This window comes from Ptychodera flava, chromosome 14, assembly GCF_041260155.1.
Source record: "Ptychodera flava strain L36383 chromosome 14, AS_Pfla_20210202, whole genome shotgun sequence".
In the NCBI taxonomy this organism is placed as follows: domain Eukaryota; kingdom Metazoa; phylum Hemichordata; class Enteropneusta; family Ptychoderidae; genus Ptychodera; species Ptychodera flava.
Window position 1 is genome coordinate 29,200,148 of NC_091941.1, and position 22,471 is coordinate 29,222,618.

At 37.1% G+C, this 22,471-nt stretch overlaps 2 protein-coding genes across 2 annotated transcripts; one reads left to right on the top strand and one right to left on the bottom strand.

Moving 5' to 3' along the window:
* Window positions 1-277: 277 nt before the first annotated feature.
* LOC139150077 (protein sel-1 homolog 1-like) lies at window positions 278-15,651 on the bottom strand. The gene is made up of 17 exons (XM_070722233.1): window positions 15,082-15,651; window positions 11,022-12,458; window positions 10,344-10,404; window positions 9,553-9,715; window positions 9,001-9,114; window positions 8,378-8,459; window positions 7,845-7,999; window positions 7,538-7,594; window positions 6,997-7,065; window positions 6,606-6,746; window positions 5,841-5,928; window positions 5,490-5,638; window positions 4,066-4,231; window positions 3,412-3,486; window positions 2,847-3,019; window positions 2,296-2,418; window positions 278-1,933 (listed from the first exon to the last, which is right to left on the bottom strand). The coding sequence occupies exons 1-17, from the start codon at window positions 15,128-15,130 to the stop codon at window positions 1,811-1,813; spliced, it is 3,225 nt and encodes a 1,074-aa protein (XP_070578334.1). The 5' UTR covers window positions 15,131-15,651; the 3' UTR covers window positions 278-1,810.
* Window positions 15,652-15,767: 116 nt separating this feature from the next.
* Window positions 15,768-19,293, top strand: LOC139150078 (uncharacterized). The gene is made up of 2 exons (XM_070722235.1): window positions 15,768-15,965; window positions 16,979-19,293. Exon 2 carries the CDS (start codon window positions 17,010-17,012, stop codon window positions 18,624-18,626), a length of 1,617 nt encoding a protein of 538 aa, XP_070578336.1. The 5' UTR covers window positions 15,768-15,965; window positions 16,979-17,009; the 3' UTR covers window positions 18,627-19,293.
* The last annotated feature ends 3,178 nt before the right edge of the window (window positions 19,294-22,471 follow it).

Here is a 22,471-nt window from a genome sequence, read left to right on the forward strand (position 1 = left end):
CGGAGAGAATATATACTAGTAGCTGGTACACCTATATACGCGGTATGTTTTATTTTGAACGCAAATCCCAGGGTCTCTGCCAGACTAATAGATGCCCACAATGATTCCCAGAATCCCAGACACCTCTAGCAACCGATTGTACACAGAGGCTGATAGGCACCTAACCATTAGTATTTATTTAATAACACCATCACTTTTTAAAACCTTCATAAAGGTGTACTAGGAGTCTGATTTTGTTTAACCGATCTGTATGTTGAGTCACTTAAAATTCAAAAAGTGTGATTCATAATCATTTCATTTTTTTATTTATTTTTTGCATATTAATTAAGTCAAATGTGATGAAATACATGATCAGAACTAAAACAAAACTTTGAAAAGCTTTCTTGCCTTAAAACAATTATGCTAAAACAAAAGATGACAGAAAACATGACATAAATTATCTTTTATGTGACAGTACCCTTTTGTGATTTCAATTGTAATCAACATGTATGACTGGGGATTGAATGTAAAGATACAGTATACATCATTTACTTATTTCCATCAAAATAAATAAAAAACATTGGTACACCAAATGTGAGCTAAAAATACACATCCATTTATATCTTTCAATTATTTATGTCATCAGCTAAAGTAAGAGAATTGCTTTCAAAACCTGAAACGTTTATTTTTTTCAAATTAGACTCTTACTATTGATGGCAGTCATTACCATCCTACACAGGAAAGTTTGGTTTTTTTACATTAAAACATTCATTGTCACTTCATTTGTGAAGCTGTAAGGCTTTGTAAATTTCACAAATGATCATGAATTGGTATAAAAATCAACCAGAACAGGTACCAAAAGATACCATTAGGCAAGAACTCATATCATAAGATTCTCTCCAGTTCGCAAAAAATGTGAATGGGTCCACTAAAGACTTAATTCCTACAGAGGGTTTCAATGCCTTATTCAATTACAGCAATAGTTATTCATGTGTCTTTTTGAAAAAAATTTCATGTACAACAAGTGCCTAAGAGAAAGTTTCCAACAATTGTATCTCATTTGGTTCTTCACTTTTTACTTTATTAGGCTATCACTTCCCACAAAGAGACTAAAATGTAACTTACAAGTAACCCACTTCAAAAACTTGTAGTGTTGAAATTTTACATCTTTCATTGTTTCAACAAAAATATATGCACACAGTTCAGCGTCTTCGATTATTGATAAGCTTGTAACAAAAAAAGGAAAAAGAAACAGTTGGTACAAGATCCTTCTCAAGGTACAAGAAAGTATTAAATCCTAAAATCGAATACATGGACTTAATTTTACAGTGTGAAAGATGGTAGCTGTGAAAATTTGTATGATAACAAATACCTCTTTTTCGATTTCTTGTTCTCTGAATCCAAATTGAGCACTGATCATTGATATGACCACAAAATTTTTAAATGACAGAATGGGACTCAAAACAAACAAAGAAGTTTGAGAAAAGGTAACATGTGTATATATCTTATGCATATCCTGTACAATGCTGCAACTTTGTTTCTCTACAAATTCTCCTGCCGGGCCTTTTGTGCCTGTCTTGAAATGCAGACTGGCTGATGGCGCCACAGACTGAAAACTCCTCAAAGCAATTATTGTTTTAAAAAATACAGAATGTCGTCTTGACTGTTCCAACTGCAACTTTGACGCATAATATATACATGTACATGTAAAAAGTGAGAGTTCTTGACCATTTTGGTGTTAGCCCCGGTGAACAAATGACAACGCTGATATACAGGCAAGCAACATCGACAGTACTTCAAGGTACCGACATTGGAACGCAGTGATATACTCCTATCTTTGCCGTCTTCGAAGGAATATTAAAAGTCCTAAAATCATGGCCAAAATTGTCATTAAATAAATATCCCAGTCAGATCCAAAGTAACTCTCCATGCTGAAGTCTGACCAGTTGTAATTCTGCAATGAAAACAAAGTCATTGTGTCAAAGTCATCTGAAGTATTAACGTAATCATTGTACTATAAATGCAACTAAATTGAAAAACAGGTTGTAAGACTAAAACTATCGCAGGAGCAGCATGGGTGCAATAACGGCACACAAACTGTACTACATACATGTAACTGTTGAACAAATATAAGTAATACCATCAACACATCCTTTTCATGTCACCAGGGTAACATATATCTACTGACACAAATCACTCATCAAACAATGAGGGGTATCTTTACTTCAGAGAGATACAGACATACAACACCCTATTATTTAAGGTTGTTTTGTCTGTAAAGTGAACAAACTTGAACTTGACAACTGCAATACTTACTGCTTCCATATAATCCAGAGAGTGTTTGAGTCCAAGCTTGGCAAGGGCTAACATCACAGGAACATATGCGTCTGAGTTGGTGTCAGCTGCCATATCATAAAATCGTTTCGCCAAATGAATGTCCTGTCAGATTCAAACAGTGGATGGATATCATTCTACTTGTTAAAAAAAAACCTTGCAGTAGATGAATTGCATAAGGAAAACAAGGACTTTTTCTCTTCTTACAATGGTGCAATGAGTACACATTCCAACAAAACTAGTGATGCAAACCATTTCTCCTAAGGGTTAACTTTTTAACTGCAAAGTCAATTCAGTTCAAAGGCACGTCAAATACCTGATGACCTTGCAGTCAAACTATCTCTTACAAGTTCAATCTTATCTGATGTTGTCCAGCCAATGCTCACGAGAACTTTTAATGTGGAAGAATATTCTTGAAAAAATCAAAATTACCCTTACTGTTGTTCCTTGCGCCCAAATATGTAATAGTTAAACAGATAAGGGCAGAAACAGACATTCGTCAAAATTAGACTTTTAGTAGAGTATTAACTTACTTGCTTCATGCCCAATCCCATCTCATGCATGTAACCCAGGTTGAACATGGCTTGAGCGCTGTGTTGCTGTTCAGAGGCCAGCCTATAGTGCAAGGCTGCAGTCTCATAGTCAACATCAGTGCCATAGCCATAGTAATGGTAATCGCCAAGCTTGACACGAGCATGGGTGTAACCTAAGGAAATGTACACAAAATTGAAATACATAAATAATCATCTTGGCAATTTTTGAGTCGGGGAACAAAATTTGTGTTTGAAAGATACAACATCATAGAAAAAGTTCTATTACACCAGACATGCAACACACCACCTATGTAGCGTACATTTTCATTTTTCAAAAGAAGAAGCTGAATATCAAAAACAAGAAAAATAAATTACTTCTGATCCTTTAATTTCTCATTTTAGATTTAAAACTGTATATTTGGATTCATTTCTACACTCTATTTCAATTTCATCATCGTAATCCTTGACAATAAGTTTTGACGATAGGATTTTGAAAAAAAAAAAACCTTGATACTTCAGAAAACTGAACATTTTATAATACAGAGTGGTAATGTTTAAGACATACCCTGTGCTGCCGCTCTGCTCCATTGCAGTAATGCCCTCTTGTGTGTGTCGTGGTTTGTGAACAGACCACTCTCACCTGCAATGGTAAAAATCAAAACTTCAAAGTTCAACCATAAGGAAGGAAAGAAAAATATAGCTCTTAGCACAATTTCTACAATTCTGTCAGATGTTTAACCTTTCCATGTTCAATTTAATATCAATCTAACATTTGAATCACAGCTAGAAAGGACATCATACTGTACTAACAGTGAACATTGATCGTAAATTAATTCTGCACCTTTAATTTCCCTTTTTAACCTAAGGTTCAATTTTCATACCAGCAGAACAAATTTTGTGTGACTGTTCCACTGACAGATCCTAAAATCATCAGAATGTTTGGTAAAACTTGAATAAAGAAGCATGCTGCCAAAACCTAAATTGCCTATATTTCAATGTTCTGCAAGAGTCAATTATTCCATAAGAATATATGCAATCATTGTGCATACAACCTCCAGATAAAGGTGAGTTACTCATACGTCAGTTGAATCAAGAAGATCTGGAACTGATCAACATCAGCCATCAACACAGTGATGATTTTGGAATTCAACAGCATCCAAACACAATACATTAAAAGAAGTCTGGAAGTTATGATCACGGAATGAATTTACAAACTTACCCTGATCCAAAATATATGCAACGTTACTCTGAGCAACCTCATATCCAAGTTCTGCCAGGAACACGTATTTTATCAAGGCTGTGTCAATGTTTCCTTCCTTGTAACTTGTATGGGCCTCCATCAGGAGCTCTGACCAGCGCCCTCGCTCTGCTACATTTTTGAACAGCTACAGGAATACAATACATGTATCTCAGTATTCAGTGAATTTTGAATGACAATGGAATTTTCCCTGGATGATCTTTTCCTACAAGATATTTATTATATGGAAGTGTTTGCTTCTATTTGTCAAAAGGTCAGGAGCTAGTTGCAATCATCTTCATTTGACAAAATTATGAAACAGAGTCAAAATTATGGCTATTTGAATGGAATAGATGTTACTATTTTTCACAGAAGAGGTGGCTAAATAAGAGTCTACAGAATGTATATGTGATTGTGTGTGTACAATTATCATGGTGTTCTGGTTCTTCAGCACCAAAGACTCAACAACTTTTACAGTGGCGTTGCACAATCACTTTTTGCAAAGAATCATTCAATTTTCATTAATTTTTAACCCAAGATTAGAATAATGGTTGGGTTCACCTTTACACATGACAAGCAGTAGTACAGGTGAGAAAGTAGTGTAAATTTATGCAAATCACCTGATTTCTTGGGTTCTTTTTCTACTGTTTTAGACATTTCAAAAAATTAACTCCACTCCGGCTGGGTCAAATTTGGTGAAATTTCCACATTATGTTCTTTATATACAAAATAACAAGATGACAATTTTGTTTGGCAATGAACTTTTCACATTTGTATGAGAGTCGTTTCAATTTTGCTTATCATGATTTTAATCACTTTTTTGAATGTCAGTCTTTCAACCCCTGCCATTTAAGAATGAGAAATAGGTAATGCAAAACAAAATCGTAGTTTTTTCTACATATGAGGTATTAAATTTCATAAAGTAGCATCAAGTTTTTGACTTAATTTTTTATCATGAATACCAAAATTGAGGTTTTCTTCCCCAAATATATACCCCTTCATTCTTCGAGTAAACTAATGCTACATGTACCATACTAAACTTTAGATTCTCTGCTTTTTGAAAACATATAGTGTGAGGAGATTTTCATGCCATCTTTGATAAGAAATTCTGCTTTGAAAAAGTGTTGGTTAAGAGCAACGCCACCTTCAGTACAGCATTTACCAAGCATCACTCCCAAAATTTATGCACATCAGGCACACATTATAACATGACTAGAAATAGAAAGGATTCGCATGCACAGAGGTACTATATTTTAATAACTCACGCACATTGTGGTTTAATACAAACAAATCCATTAATTTTGAAACCTTATGTATCATCATAATAACATGAACTGTACGGTATTCACAATGCAATATAATTCCATGGCTTCCCCCATAGCAGTGGTTTGTTAGTTGATGCTTACCTCCACTGCTGTATGACATGACCTCATTACTCCAGTGCCAGCTGCATGCATCTGGGCCAGATTGAAGAATGCAAGGACGTGACCAGACTGTGAAGCCAGATTGAAATATTTGACAGCCATTTTGTAGTCTCTCTTCACTCCCAATCCACCTAATGGGGGAAGTATAGAATAGATGTTGAGTCTCCAGTGCTTACATGCAGACCTAAAATTTATAAATGTCAAATTCATATGTATCAACATGGTAATGTTGAACATATGGTTTACGGTATTTGCAATCCATACGATAAAATTTCAAATGTACACCAATGATAGTACACCATTAAATGAAGCAAATATTTGCTTAAAACTTACTGTAATACATGGTTCCTAGGTGTAACTGGCCATCAACCCATCCCTGGTCAGCAGCCATTTGGAAAAACTGTAATGCCTTATGATAATCCTACACAAAAGAAACAATGAGAATCTGTTTTTTGTTTCTTTCTTTTTTTTTGTTTTTGTTTTTGATTTTTTGGGGTTTTTTGTATGTTTTGTTTTTGTTTTTGTTTTTTTTGGGGGGGGTTGATTAATTTTGTGCACAAAATGGGTTCTCAGAGACACAATTTCATTTACAAACACAGGAAGCATCACCACACTCTGTCAAGGCAGAGTTTTATAAAACAGACCAGTGACAGTTTTGTGACACACTCTGAGTACACAGAATCATTTCAACCATGATAAATCACTTGAGGAAGGAGACTGGCTCATTGAAGTGTCTTCACCAAATATAACTGTGTGCCACTGTCGTCAATGTGGGTCTATGTAAAGAAATCTAACAAGAGTTTGTTGACTATTGACCATATATAAGTGTCTGACATCATTTTTTATTAACATATTGGAGGACTCTATGGTTGTGCCTCACTCACATGATAATACAAGATAATATGCATTTCTATCCTATTGCTAACAGCTGACAGTATTAACATACTGCATTGTTGGATGCATGCCTGCCTGCCTCTATGATTTTCAACAGGTCTACATGACATTTTAAATCAGCTGATGATTTGGACAATTTTGGTCTATTTCATCATTACTAAAAACTGCACTAAAACGGAATCCACTCCACTACGATGGACATACCTGCTCAACCCCGCTACCATAGAGGTACATCAAGCCCATACCACTCTGTCCTATAGGGTTCCCCTGATCTGCCGCTTTCTTGAAATACTTCAGAGCTGTGTCATTGTCCTGTTTTATCAGTGGGCTGCCTTCAGAATACATCTGTCAATTGAGAAAAAACAACAGAAGAAATGACGGGTGGATGGACTGAGAATTATTAAGGCATTAAACTCTGGTAAATTAACATGCATAACCAAAACATATAAATTAATGGTACCAACTGAAATGTCCTCAGGCAGTTTTGTCATCAAGCCCTCAAAGGCCGATGTTTAAATTAATAAATTAAAGCATATATGATATGCTGAAAGTTGGCAACATATCTAGAGAGTTACAAAACAGAAGACTGACATACCTTTCCAAGGAAAGCCTGTGCATTAGCATTACCAGCCTCTGCTGCTTGCATGAAATAGTTCAATGCTCTCTGTAGAAAACAGAAGATTAGAAATTTTTTATAAGCGTAGTCTTTCCACTTCAGTATACGTAGCTTGGTCTGATTGTGGCTTGATTTGTTCTGATTATATCCAGCGGTGTCACTAGAGCTATCATAAAATATTCCATTCATTCTTTTCCTGATTCAAAAATGTATCATTAATTTTTTTCATATCCATTTCCTTGTCTGCAGATCAAACCACGAGTACCAGAACTTTGATCATTAAAGTGCAATAAACTTGTTATGGATAATCTAGCATTTCAAAGAAATCCTTTGCACAACCAAATGAGCATACCCTATGACTGTGATGGGTCCGGTCAGGTATGGATGAAAACTACTAGCACGTTGTAGTCTGTGAGCATTCTTGAAGCTTGAAGCACAAACTAGACTTTCCAATCAAAGGCAATAAATGTCAGAGACAGTGACTGTCTTCACCTCACATACACTTAGAACTCAAACTTACATTGTGATTTTGCTCAACTCCTCTTCCTCCTTGGTAATGGAGTTGACCAAGACCAACCTACAAATTAAGGAAAACGTTCACCAATATATCAATACTGCTGGTTAATACTCAATCACAAAATTCTGGCAAGAAGAAATATCATAACTTTTGTATAAACAAATTACATATAGCTGTTATCTTTGTGTTGTACAACTACTTTGCTATTTCGAATGGGAAAAGGGTGTATGATACCAGCAGCATGTGACTGATGCTTATCTAATAATATCAGTGCCTCTTGTTTTTCACAAAAGAATGACAATAATTTTACCTGAGCCTGTATATCTCCCTTATCTGCAAGCAGTTCATAATATTGGACCAGGTCTTCGTCCAATAAACCAGTGGCTGCCCCTGATGTCTCTGCCTCATCATGTAAACGTACACGTTGTACCGCAGCACCCCCGCTAAGTGACACGTCCTCTGCAACTGTAGACACATAATGAACACAACATTAAAATGCGTGTTGTAATATTCAAACCACTGCAAAAATCTGATGCTTGGTAATATTTATAGAAAGAACTGCAGTCAATGACTGAAATATTTGGGCAACAATGAAAGCTTTTCAGTATTATAAGAAGTCAATTGTGATGCCAAACTTTTTATCAAAGCCTTCGTTGTCACAATTGCACATCGAGGACTAGTTCTAAACCTTTCCAAATTTCTTGATAGGAGAGAATGACATATATTATTATGTACCTTGTTGGATTTAATGGACCAAATTTGATCATTGTAAAAGTCAGTTTCATTGTAAAGAAGTAAAAAAGATGATGGTTCATTGAAAGACAAATCAAACTATACACTCACCTTTGGTGGCTACTTTTCTGTAGTATGTCAAAGCTGACTCACAGCTCTGACTTACACCAATGCCAGCCCAATACCTGTATCCCTGAAAACAACAAATGTAGGCAAGGTCAAACTTGTGTTCAAAAATTTATGACAAGATTTCTGTAGTTTTTTGTTTTGAAACACTGAGCTCATTCTTGTGCAAAAGAATGGTCAAAATCTTCATCAACATACACTAGGTGACATTCTTCCAATTGCCGAATGAAATGGAAGGTTTCGTGCATAAAACTATTGGCAAGTAGTCTATAGATCTTTGTCACCACCAATGCACATGATATACCGGTAAATAACCTTTTTCATAAAATTATAAACATTCTTTTAAAGGAGAACACACCTATATTTCTTGCTCTATTCTTTGTTTGTTTGGTTATACAAATTAATAATAGACAGTGTATATGCAGATCTGTATGGACTTGAAGATCTTATGAGAACATCAAAGACTGTTGGGACTTCATTGCAACATGAAACTTGTGATGATAAATATATTCCAACTGCATCAAAAATTTTTCTTTTTCTTTCAGTGGCAATCTGCCATTATATCATTCACCTACAACAATTGCATAAGATTATTTAAACGTGATTACCATCGTCATCTGGGCAAGTGGATCACCACCAAGGGCGCCAAACGTGTGGAACACCAACGCCTTGGCTTGGCTTGAATTGACACCAATGCCTGCCCCGTACATGAAACCTAAACACTGAAACAAAAGACAAACAAAATCCCATCTCACGTTTTCTAACAGTCATGTGGGCTGTACCTCACAATGACGTTGTGCATTATAATTTCACGGTTGGAGATAAAACGTACATGTGCTCAATATGGAAAAATATGTCTAGTACAAGGCAAATGTGTGCTAATGACATATCCCACTTTTTTATATCAAGTACTGCATGCACACAAATACCATATGAGAGATTACAGTGATTGAATGACAAAGCACTTTAAGTTATGAGTTTATCATGTATGTACTGCATCATGCATACAGATGCTGCACCTCATTAAACTTCAATTTATATAATCAATTGTTATTATTAAATAAAACTGTTAGGCTGAAAGTTTTTTTATATACGAAATGTCAGATTTTCCACGTTTCTCCAGATAGAATTGTACATGCAACAGAGAATCTGATACTTACAGTCTGACCCTTTGGAGATCCTTTCTCTACAAGGTTGGTACACATATCAAAAGTGCCACTGACATTGAATGGTAGATAGTCACCAAACAAGTAGGCATAGCTGACTAGCTCTTGGGACGATGTGTGGTTCATGTAGGCAGCAACTTCAAGTAATGAATACCCTCTAAAATAAATGAAAAGGAACATAATATATAGCGAGCCTTGGATGAACCTACATGTATATGATGACTTTTCTGGTGGGTCTAGCCTTTGGTGTTCTGGCGCTAACTGGTAAAAGACCATGGTGATATTCAATGGGTAATGTACACTTACAATCTCCATACAGAGACTGTAGCATGGCATGGATAATTCTAACCTAGCTAGAGAGTCTCTGAATCAATAACTTTGCGCCCCCAACAATTAGTATGGGTATTGGTCAGACTCCATAGCTAGATTATAATTATCCACAGTGCTACTACAATCTCTGAGCCAAGACTGTTATACTTACTGTTGTGGGGCTTACTGACTGGGCTGTGTAAATGAACAGCAAATATTGCAATAGATACATGAAGGTCCACGCACAGCCGTACAAAAAACACTTGCTAACTAACATGCACTGTGCCAGCATATCAACTAGATGCTGTATAATATGCAAACCCATCTTATTTATGACCTGCTACCTGCTTTTTGACAAAGCCATTGTGATATGAGCTGAATCTGTATTTGTCTTTGAATACTATGCATAAATTGTAAACATGGTGATACTCTGATTCAATTCAAGCAAATAAACAATTTAACTTTGCTATATTTACCTCTTCTTGTCTTCTTTTGTTGTGTTCAAAAGTGGTAGAGCTCTTTGATATGTTGCCTCAGCTGAAATCAAACGGTAACAACATCACTTGCACACTTTAACATTACAAACCAGATACACGGGTTACAAAAACCTTATTTACATTTGCATATTTTTCCTGCTAGCATTTCCTGCATTTTTTCTTTGCAGAAAATGCCTGACATTCTAATAAAGTGGAACTAAAACAATTGGCTGTCAGCATGACAACAGTGCAACACTGTGCAACCATGGTGTTACAGCTGCTTTTTAACCCCTGTCCTGCCAAGTTCATATGTTACCATCAGGCCAAGTTGGTTAAAACAAGAGCTCGATCAATATGTTGCATTTAAACGATGACCTGCACACTTGAACTGAGAAGGCCTCTCAGTCTGAAATCACAGAAACTGTAAACGTGCATTTTTACTTACTAAACCTGCTACAGCATACTATGCCAGGTGGGTGAAAATAGATTATACATATATGGTTTTGGCTCAATGCTGCTTTTTACTGACTTTGGCAGACAGGGCAGTGACAGGTCTGGCAAGATAAGGGTTAAAGTACTGGCTTTTGGGAAAGATCTCACAGTGAAACACACATTCTATACTATTTTGCTACACATGATAAATCACTATCAGAATGATACAGTATCAAAATAAGTTACCTATTTTTGCAGTTTCATCATCTACAGCTGGCTCTGTTGGCGGTTCCTCAATTGGTTTCACATCAGGAGACTCACTGTCAACATTGACATCTTCATTTATTGCAGTATTCCCGTTTTCCGTTTTTAACACCTTTGCATTTGCATCTTCTGGCACGTTAGTATCCTTCCCACTGGAATCACCATGGAGTGCGATTGGTGGTTTTTCCAAAGTCCTACCAGGTGTATGAACTGTCCTGTCATTTTGCTGTCCCGGTATGTGTTGGTTTACTGTATTCTGCTGTTCATGATGGAGCAGTTGATCTCCACGGTGACGATTTTTAACAGGCTGAGAATGCTGTTCATGTTGTTGTGCCAGTGTTTCCTGCTGCTGTTGGTTTCCTGGGGGTACTTGGGGTACTTTTTTCTCTTGAAATTGGTGTTCATGACCTTGATATTGCAGATTTGGTTGTGCTGCTGGTACCTGCTGCTTGGGTTGTACATGTACTTGCTGTTGTTGTTGTTGTTGTTGTTGTTGTTGTTGTTGTTGGACTGGCAGTGAACCAGGTTGCTGGTATTGCTGCTGGACTGGAGGTTGATGTTGTTGCTGCTCCTGGTGTTGTTCTTGTTGTAAATGTGGGGGTATATGATGTTTATTTTCTGATTGTTTGCTAGTATCTAGTGGCTGTTGAGGTTGCTGAGTCTGCTGTTGCTCTTCATGTGGTGGAATATGGTCAGTGTTATCAATTCTTGGATTTGAATTTGTTGGCTGTTGCTGCTGTTGGTGATTTTGATGTTGCTGTTTTTGCAGTTCATGCGGAGGAATGTGATTGTTTTCTGATTGTTTATTCAAATCTGCTTGTTGTTGATGAAAATGATCATATTGTTGTTGTTGTTGTTGTTGTTGTTGTTGTTGTTGTTGTTGTTGTTGTTGTTGAAGTTCATGAGGAGGAATGTGATCTGCATACTCTGATTGTTCATTCAAATCTGCTTTCTCTTGGTGTTGCTGTGCTTGTGGCTGATTCAGCTGTCGCTGCGCTTCCTGTTGCAGTGCCTGCCACTGTTTCAGCTGTTGCTGTGCTTCCTGCTGTTTTTGCCGCAGATCTGGCGGTACATGTCCAGGTGGTTTGCCAGCCACAGTATTTCCGTTCACATTGACTGGCTGTTGCTGCACTTGCTGCTGTTGGTGTTGCTGCGGTGGCTGCTGCTGTTCAGCAGGTTTTAAAATGTTCCCACTGGGTTTGTAACCCCCTAGTGAAGGATGCTGCTGCTGATGTTGCTGTTGCTGCTGCTGTGATGACTGTTGCTGCTGGGGCTGGTGAGGTCCTGGATGACCTGGGGGCTGGTGAGGTCCTGGATGACCTGGAGGCACTTTGTAATTACGTGGTATCTTTGGTGCTTGGCCTGTTTGTTGCCTGCTATCATCCTGCTGTTGTTGCTGGCTCTGTGCAACATCAGCTCCTGTGGAATCAATGAATAATAGAAAAACATCGATCAACCCTACAATGAATAAAACGTCTAAATAGTCTGACTTGAAAATGCACTTTTCCTCCCAAACAGCCAAATTGCTCATTATGTATACATGTTTTACCCAAATTATTTGGAACAATCATATAATGTACTGCATTAAACAAAAACACATGGCTTCAAAACAGATCAAGCAATAATATAGAGATGACTGAATTAGTCCATGGCTACTTGGTATATTTTTGTGGTGATCCATGCTGTAAAGTATGCTGAATTGCTGGTCTGAAAAATGGACGCACAAGAAATAAATTTGATTTCAAATAAAACATTTTAAAACTTTGTAACTTCATTCTCATCACTAAAATCACAATCATACCATAATGTTGATACAGCATGAAGGAGATATGAATGGTAAATTTTCAAATTGGCCAGCAATGAATTTTATCTGGAGTGACATCTTGAGCTAGCAGCCATTGTATTAGTATGTTCTATAAGCATGTGCCTGTATAAACACTTATCAATCTCTCAATAAAATACATTTTAAATGCATTGTATAACAATCCCGTACAAACTTGCCATTAAACTACAGATATGTATGAACACAGTCCCTCTATCCACCGGTCTGGAAACGCCTATTGTAAAAGGTGTCAATCACCTAGACCGCACAGCCGAACCGCGATACGAGGGCCAGTCACGTGATAATGCGTAGCTTGGGTTTGTCCTGCATGCCACAGTCCCCCGATTGTGTGTACGCTTTTCTCGAATTTTCGCTGTTTTTGGCTCTATTAAGTGTTCTCTGCGTCTATCTACGACACGAAGACAGACATTATCATATCCTGAAACCGGTGTGTGTTTTTCGTGATCCTTATCCCATCGTAAATGATGATAGTGTGCGATAATTTCTGGGGTTGACCGCTGCGAGTGTGTTGACGTACGTAGCACAAGCAACGGCTGGAATCACACCGGAAAATTTGTGGTCCCCCTTCTCTTTCAATGCTAGTAGTCAGTGCCTCCAAATATGATCTAAATATGTTTTCTGTGTAATATTCTGTGAAATTATGTCTGTTAACTGAGCAGAATAGGAACGACAACTGCAGAAATGCACGTAAATTTTTTTCGCATATATATTTTCCCATGTAGCGTCAATATGGCCACAGTCCCTCTATCCACTAGAGGGACTGTGATATGGCGAACTCTCGATACGTACGCTCGCGCTCAGGCACAGTAAATACCTTTTACAAAATGCTATCATGTCAACACAATAACAAGTTTGGTAATGAACTACTCAGCTGTCGATGTTAATATTCAGCTGATTTTGCCTGTCTTCTTGATTTCGGGCAATAGTCCATGACACTTGCGAACAGTGCATGGCCATTTTGTTTTTCGATCGTGATCATAATGCAACCATAATGTACATGTGTGGTCCCTTTCAAGCTTTATCTAGAGGGGCAACGTTACCCATTTAATGAAAAAATAAATTGTTTAGTGTTTCTAAAGTGAACAAGTTGTAATGTTTTGTGATATTCTGAAAATAACAACCCACAAACGTCATGTTTTTGAACGATCACATTGCGGCTGTCATAGGATCGTGGGGTAGCGACATCGATATAGCGGCCAGTTGAACATTGTCAGTGTCCTTTGTTTAAGGTGTGAATCGTGTGTTGGTTCATATCACGGAGTGTCACAAAGAAACCAGCCACGTTTCCAGACCGGTGGATAGAGGGACTGTGGTATGAACATGTGACTAGTATTTGTAAACTGTGTCAGCACATCTTTTTACCCTAAAAAGTCTATTTTTAAAAGCTACATCAGAGGCAACTGTTGCATAATATTATATTATATTATATTATATTATATTATATAAAAATTATATTATATTATATTATATATTATATTATATCATACCAGTATATAGCGATCTGATTGGTTGAGACTCGTAAAGAACAGTGGTATATTGGTGATATACCACGGCTGGCATACGCTCGAGCTCTCAGCTTAAGCAAAAATCTTTTTTTGCCAGTTTTTCACCAGAATTTCAATATACTGTTATGATATAATAGCAATAAATCACACCCAGCATCGGTATACCACTCGATTTTGACCAGTTCATGACATATGTGCACGAGCGATAGCGAGTGCATATATGGAGTGAACTGGTCAAAATGTCATGGTATACCGTCGCTGCGTGTGCTTTAATTATATTATATTATATTGTGTTATATTATATTATATTATTATTATATTACACTCCAATAGTTTCCAAAATAATAGACACATATTCAAGCACCATTTCTTAGAGTCTCATAGAGCTAGATATTGAGAAATTGTCCAGATGGTATACTTCGATGAGCCACGGTCCCTGGAGGGACCGTGGATGAGCTAATAGTGTATTATTTTTCCTCTGGGTACTTGTCATGTTTTTAACAAGAACATTCAATACCAAAGTGTCCGATGTATACAACTGATACAAAATCTGTGCAAAGTGATCGTCAAATCTACCTCTAATTTACTGTAAATATCCTGAGAAGGATATGATGTTACTGAGTGCATGGGTCGTCGAAAACAACAGGCTTGCTTCAAAAGCATGCATGGAGATGTAAGAAAATGAATTACGTACCTGAAAGAGACAGTCCAATAACCACAATTAAAAATGTCCAATGCACCATCTTTGCAAGGTGTGGACTAGAAAATGGAAACAAAATACACTCAAACGACTCGAAGGGGTACTACACTGCAGGCGAGGTTTGCAGCAATATCAGAGCATGGAGTATGTCCGTATTCAAAAACAACGTGTAATTATTTGCTTGGACGGGACGAAACGACCTGTACACACATCGGCTGAATTTGCTCACTTCCGGGTTAGGTAGTTCTGTATCAACGCCATCACAATAACTGAAACGATGCAAGTTCCATGTGTTTTCGCTCAGAACGCCATAGTAGTGGCAAGAAACGTTTCGGGGAGCCCGATAGGATTGCCTACACCGATTTTCCTAAATCATAAGCCTCAACTCGATTCAGGTGAAGGCGAAATCAATAGTTCTTTGACACGTATGGTGGAAGGAAGGAACGAATGCTGTGATTGGCTACTCAGACATGATGCTAAAATATCATTTTTTCACAGGACCTTCCAGGGACCCATCGCCTGTGGATGCCAATACAATACTTTTACCGTACCAATCCATGTAGCTCAGCTTTATTTTCAATGAATGCCTAGATAGATTGTCATAAAGATGTTTTATTTTGTCCAATCAAAATTCGTTTGACAAATTCTGAAAGTAGCGTAGAGAGAAACTACGCATGTGCAGTTTGGGGTCACTTGAGGTTATGCAACAAACTTCATCGGCGCGGTCGCGGCGGTCCAGGCCGCGCCGAGGCCCGAGGTAATACCAACTGGATTGTCGGTCATGCGGAATACATAGCGATGGCGTCTCTCGAAAATATTATCAAGTATAATACATTGTGTTCGGACCTATCGTAGCATCTTCCACAATTACCAAAGTAGTAAGGATAATGTTTATTTATTTTTTACTTTTACTTTAAGATCTTATATACTTGCAGCAGATAACTGGTGATTTTACAACACGCAAAAACTTGTTGACGACGCACTATATCAGACAAGAATTTCATGAATGTCACAGACGATGGAAAATGATACTGCAACTGAAGATTCAGTTGCCATTTATACTTAAGTTATGTGTTAGGCTGGTTTGCATTCAAAATGTGATGTCATTGGCATGTAATAAGTGCCTGCCCAACGAATCTTCTCTTCCAAAAAAGGAAGCAAATTGTTACAAGAAAAGACGGGGAATATTTTTCAAAATGTCAGTTTTCGAAGTTGTCAACTTTTGAAATTCGCCGTCATCTTAGTGTTTTAATATTCACTGTTATGTGTTTTTGGGATTTATGTGCACTTTCCCCAAAATATTGCAATAGACTTTTGCAGAGGATAGTGGCTTTACCCGCGACTAAGTTTTTTTCATTTTGAAAATTATACCAAAATTAACCAATATATACCAAAATGAGCAAAAAAGGGTAAATTTCAGTTTTTATGTGTGAATTGTAATTTTTACCACTCCATAATAGACCTTGTCTGATCGCCGCTAAAGCAAGTTATATGTGTGAGCTGTAACAACACTGGGAAAAGGAGATTAGTATATTTGCCCTTGTGGTTATTGGTATGTACAATATGTCTGCACATACCACAGAATAATTATTCATCTTTTGGGAACTTTTTGTAAAATTAAGTATTTGTTTTCCATTAACTAGCTTGGCAAGTTACTGTTTTGTACTTTTATGTGTTTATATACAAGTCACTATGTAAATTATTTCCAAATTTTGTGGGCTCATTGACTGATGAGCAAGCAGAAAAGATGGTGCAAGCAATGAGCGACTTTTTGATTGATTTTCATTTTTTTCTTTCACAAATCTAACATGAAATAAACAAAGCAAATGGTAGACTGTGAAAAAAGACTATCTATATCCAATGATAATGTGATACTTATTTTTCTTCTCAGGTCTGGAGTTTCTGAACTGAGTTTAAACACTATGCTGAAGAAACTGATTGACCTTTGCTTAAAGTGCATTGAGAATAATTTACATCTGTTAAGAAATCTACAGGAGAGTTTACCAACAAAGTTTAAAGAGGTCGTCATTGAGAGACTTGCTTGCCATGACAAATTCTCACCAGAATATGTATCACTTATCATTCAACAGTTGTTTTCAGCTTTATTGAAGAAGATAAGTTTTCATGAGTGTGCTCAGATCGATGATGATGTTCTACAAAAACTGTCTGACAGTGGGTGTCAGCTGGAATGTTTGACCATTGATGGGTGTGCAAATGTCAGCGACGCAGGCTTGCAGGCTTTGCTTCAGAACCAAAGGGAGTTAATCACCCTTGAACTGATTTTCTTGCCCAGGGTCACAGGGTCATGCCTACGAAGAGTGCATTCACCTGCGTTCCAACATATCATTGTGCAAGAGGAACACTGCGATGCGCTGGGACTTGACAACGATGCCCTGTGCTCATTCATCGACAACAACCGATCTTTGTTCTTCATCTGCATCCACAAAGCAGCAACCTCCAGGCCACTCACAGAGAGCCATGTCTCTAGGATTATCACCAGCATTGGCCAGAGGCTCTGTCACTTCTACCTGACTGGAAACACCGCAGTGTCCGATTACAATCTTCAGGAGCTCGCTAACAAGAGCAAAAACCTGAGAACTCTGAAGATAAGGAAGCTGGACGAGACGGCATGGAGGACCATCACAGAGAAAGGTCTGCAAATCTTGTTCAGAGGCTGCCAGCACATCTCTGATCTGAATCTGTGTTTTTACCATGAACTTTTTGAGAGAAATCATGGCACTTGCTCATTGCCATATTTTCCCGAGACCTTGGTTTCGTTAACACTGGATGGAAGTTCAATAGGCATGGATGAAGCCACTTTCTATGATGCCTTCTGTCGGCTCCCAAACTTGCGAAAACTGGACACAAACATAGACGGTATTTCAGCCGACACCCTTGACAGAACTTTGGCAAAGATAGGACACCAGCTGAGGGATCTCAAAATGGCATATTCTTCTTCACACTGCACCATAATGCACTCTGTCATGGAGTCTGTGGTCAACTACTGCATCAACTTGAAGAGTTGGACAGTGTACACCTGCAACCACATGACTGGCAGAGAGCTGTATCCGCTGTTGCGAGATGAAAACAGGGCCAGTAAACTGACGTGCTTAAAACTCTGGCCAGTCGGACACATCTTGTATGATGTCTTGATGACGGTGGCCAGTTCCTGTCAGAATTTAGAAACACTGACCGTGTGCAATAGCGATGTTGACGACGACATGATCATGACTCTCTCGAGAAACTGTACCAACCTCAAAAACATTGATCTGAACGGCGAGAGTGCCAGTGTCACCGAAGAAGTCTTGTCTCAGTTAGCCATTCACTGTCCCCTGAGTCGCGTCCGGTTACCCAGAATGCTGCACATTACTGACAAGACAGTGAAAACTATGGCCTATCACTGCCCATTCCTTGAATTTGTAAGGTTTGCCGGCCGTGCTAGAATAAGTCCCGATACTATCAAAATGCTGCGGGACAACTGCATTAAGAGAGTCTACATAGCTTATCATCCCAGGCTGGAAGAATGGAGCACAACCTAATAATATGCAAACCTGTGGTCACATCATGAAATCATCCATAAAAACAAAATTCTTGGCACACAGAAGATTTCATGAGAAATCAAACAAAGTTTATCAAGAAAATCTGTAGATCTTGGTGAACTATAAAAATGTAACGTCTAAATATGAAGAACTCAAACCAGAGCATAGTAGTATGCAAGATTTGCATGCATGCAGTTATCACTTATTTACCATAAGATACTATGCAGTATATGCATCCAGTCGTAATATTGGCATCAGTTGATGAAGGCCATCCCAAATAACTGATTTGTTATCAGCAGTTTTGATATTTAAATTCAAGAGATGAAACAATCTAGGACTGAGGTAATAGAGGGCTCCCCGAATAGCCAGCAGGCAAATCCCAAGATCCAGCAAATACATCAATAAGTGATCTGTGATTTGATTTTGATATGATTTCAGATGGGCGGTACAGTGAAATCATCCTATGCTTGTGCCCACAACACCACCCAATTCTCATGGTGTGTGGCTAATATGCAGGGTGTCTGTTAGGAAATAATTTTGACGCCTTGATTTAGTTTATTATGAGTGCACAAATGTGCAGAGTAATTAGAGAAATGATGAGGAATGCAATCAGTGATAATGATTAGAATTCTACAAGTGATACGTTAATTGCCTGTACAAAAAGAAAGCACTTACAAAAGCGTGTCAGTTTTGCATGATTTCCATTTTGTGTTATTCATGTCAGTGTGCATTTTTCAATGATTTTAATCCTTTCACCCTGTTTCCCTGTGTAGAGTTCCAACTTGATAACAGAAGACAATAGGGATATACCAAGATATTGTGTTGAAAAGGTGAATCTAACTTTAGTTAAGGGGTTACGTTACAGAAGTTAATAGAATAATCATGTGAGATGTGTTAATTGTGAGTGTGTGAGTTTTAAGTCAACCTTTGGTAACTGAGACATTTCACATTAGGTTGAATATTTTCTGCTGATTTTTGAGTATTACACTATATGATAACAGAACACAACCAAGTCTATTATACTGTCTTTCCACCAAACTCTGACCACAGATAGACTTGTAAGTCTTGTAAGAATGGACCCATGCATTCATGTAGTTAGGTTTGAACAGGGAAACGAAATCTTGCACCAGTATAAAGATTTTTAATCGCTTCATCTCTTTTGACACCCAGTCATCTTGGATGTGGTATCCATGGTGAAGGTGTATCAGTGCACAATACAAGGTGAGTTACTCTCAGTCTCCGAAGATGCTGAAAGATTTACGAGATGATAAGTTTGTCTAAGATTAAGTGCTTTGTACACTTATGATCAGTATTTGTTTCCATTCATTTTATACCATGTACTGAATCATTACTTTAATTTTTCAGGCATGTTTCTCAAGCTCTATTTATTTAAAATGTATCACAACAATTTATAATGGTAGATGAATCAGAAGTCGAGTTAAACAAGGGCTACTCAGTGCATGTACACTTTATGTGCAATTCATGAAAATTTACTATTGATAATGAGTAATTGTCTCTGGATTTTATATTTATTACAGCAGATTTCGATGTTAGTTTTTATGAGACACCTTAATCACACGATGTAGATTTTTCAAATTTGCTATCAAATTCATCAGTGCAGAAGATGTATCCTTGGTAACAAGAATAGCATATAAAACATCAACTGTAGAGTAACCCACTGGCTGCTTGGCATTTCTTGGGTGTACGTGGTAGATTTTACCGTTTCGTTTTATCACCCCAACAGTACACTATATATGCGACAGCTTGCCAAAGTGTATTGCCTTCAATTTAGGGACTGGACATAAATAACAGGGAGGGGGGGGGTGGGCCGTGTTTTTCGAAAAAACGCTGCGTAAAAAATAGTGACCCTTCAAAAGTTCATGCACAAAAATTAGTGACCCTCCCCCTTATCCGTGCATGAAAATAAGTGACCCTCCCCTGTTACTCAATACCCCCCCCCAAAAAAAAACCGCAATGTGTTAAAGACCCCTTCTGACTTGCTATACTTTTTAAGTCGCCCTCCCGAAAGGAAGGCAAAATGTGGCCGATATAACGCGTTGTCCAAAAAATATCAAATCATATGTGTGTTATTCATGTAAATGTACTTTGCTTGAAGTGGCAGGTAAAAAGTGCATGCCTGTACAAAAAATGTAATTTTTAGATTTTATCGATAATGTTGATTCACTATACATGTAGTCGACTATAAGAAAACTACGAACGTGTATTTTCCAGTATAAAACTAGCTATATCTGTTCATATACAGATGTTTAATAACTGATAAAGATATACTTGATTAGCATGGGTTGTTTACAAGTGCACATGTGAACAAGATATTTGATTTTGGAATTTCTGTCAAAATGTTGATTCACTATACATGGGAGTCTATGACAAAACTATACATGGGAGTCTATGACAAAACTGTCAAAAAATTTTCAGAATTAAAAATTTGTACTATTTGTGCATATATGGACCCTGAATAATTGACATAATTGTGCTTGATTAGAAGAGGGTGGTAAATGTGCATCTGTGTACAATAACTTTGTTTTTGGAATTTCGCATAAAATGTTGATCCACTATACATGGGAGTCTATGACAAAACTGTAAAAAAAATTTTCAGAATTAAAATATGCACTATTTGTGTATATATGACCCTGAATAATTGACATAATTTGCTTGATTAGAAGAAGGTGGTAACACGTGCATCTGTGTACAATAACTTTGTTTTTGGAATTTCGCATGAAATGTGGATCCATTATACATTGTAGTCTATGAAGAAACTATGATAATTTTTTTTAAATACAAACTTGGCAAATCTGTGTATTTATGTATGCTTGATTATTGATATTTATGTTCTTGATTAGACTAGAGTGGTTACAAGTCCATTGTGTGCAAGAAATTTGATTTTGGGAATTTCACCGAAATGTTGATTCACTATACATGGCAGTCTATGGTGAAACCCTATGAATAATTTTTTTCCAATACAAAAATAGGTAAATCTGTGCATTTATGTACACTCAATTATTGGTACTAATGTTCATGATTAGACTAGAGTGGTTTCAAGTCAATGGTTGTGCAAGAAATTTGATTTTGGCATATCACTTAAATGTCGATTCACTATACATGGCAGTCTATGATGATGAAACTATGAATAATTTTTTTCCAATACAAAATAGGAAAATCTGTGCATTTATGTACACTTGAAAATTGGTATTAATGTTCATGATTAGACTAGAGTAGTTTCAAGTCAATGGGTGTGCAAGAAATTTGATTTTGGAATTTCACTGAATGTCCATTCACTTGGAATTTCACTGAAATGTCCATTCACTATACATGGCAGTCTATGATGAAACTATGAATAATTTTTTTCCAATACAAAACTTGGTAAACCTGTGCATTTATGTACACCTAATCATTAGTATTAATATTCATGATTAGACTAGAGTGGTTTCAAGTCAATGGTTGTGCAAGAAATTTGATTTTGGCATATCACTTAAATGTCGATTCACTATACATGGCAGTCTATGATGAAACTATGAATAATTTTTTTCCAATACAAAAATAGGAAAATCTGTGCATTTATGTACACTTGATTATTGGTATTAATGTTCATGATTAGACTAGAGTAGTTTCAAGTCAATGGGTGTGCAAGAAATTTGATTTTGGAATTTCACTGAAATGTCCATTCACTTGGAATTTCACTGAAATGTCCATTCACTATACATGGCAGTCTATGATGAAACTATGAATAATTTTTTTCCAATACAAAACTTGGTAAACCTGTGCATTTATGTACACCTAATCATTAGTATTAATATTCATGATTAGACTAGAGTGGTTTCAAGTCA

What these genes read in the sequence shown, in the direction of transcription:
- LOC139150078 (XM_070722235.1), top strand. Translation starts at nt 17,010, where the DNA reads ATGCTGAAGAAACTGATTGACCTTTGCTTAAAGTGCATTGAGAATAAT.
- LOC139150077 (XM_070722233.1), bottom strand. Translation starts at nt 15,130, where the DNA reads ATGGTGCATTGGACATTTTTAATTGTGGTTATTGGACTGTCTCTTTCA. An exon ending in GAGTTGAGCAAAATCACAAT is followed by an intron (nt 7,066 to 7,537) that starts GTAAGTTTGAGT and finishes TGTTTTCTACAG; the next exon opens with AGAGCATTGAACTATTTCAT. An exon ending in CATGTCATACAGCAGTGGAG is followed by an intron (nt 4,232 to 5,489) that starts GTAAGCATCAAC and finishes GTATTCCTGTAG; the next exon opens with CTGTTCAAAAATGTAGCAGA.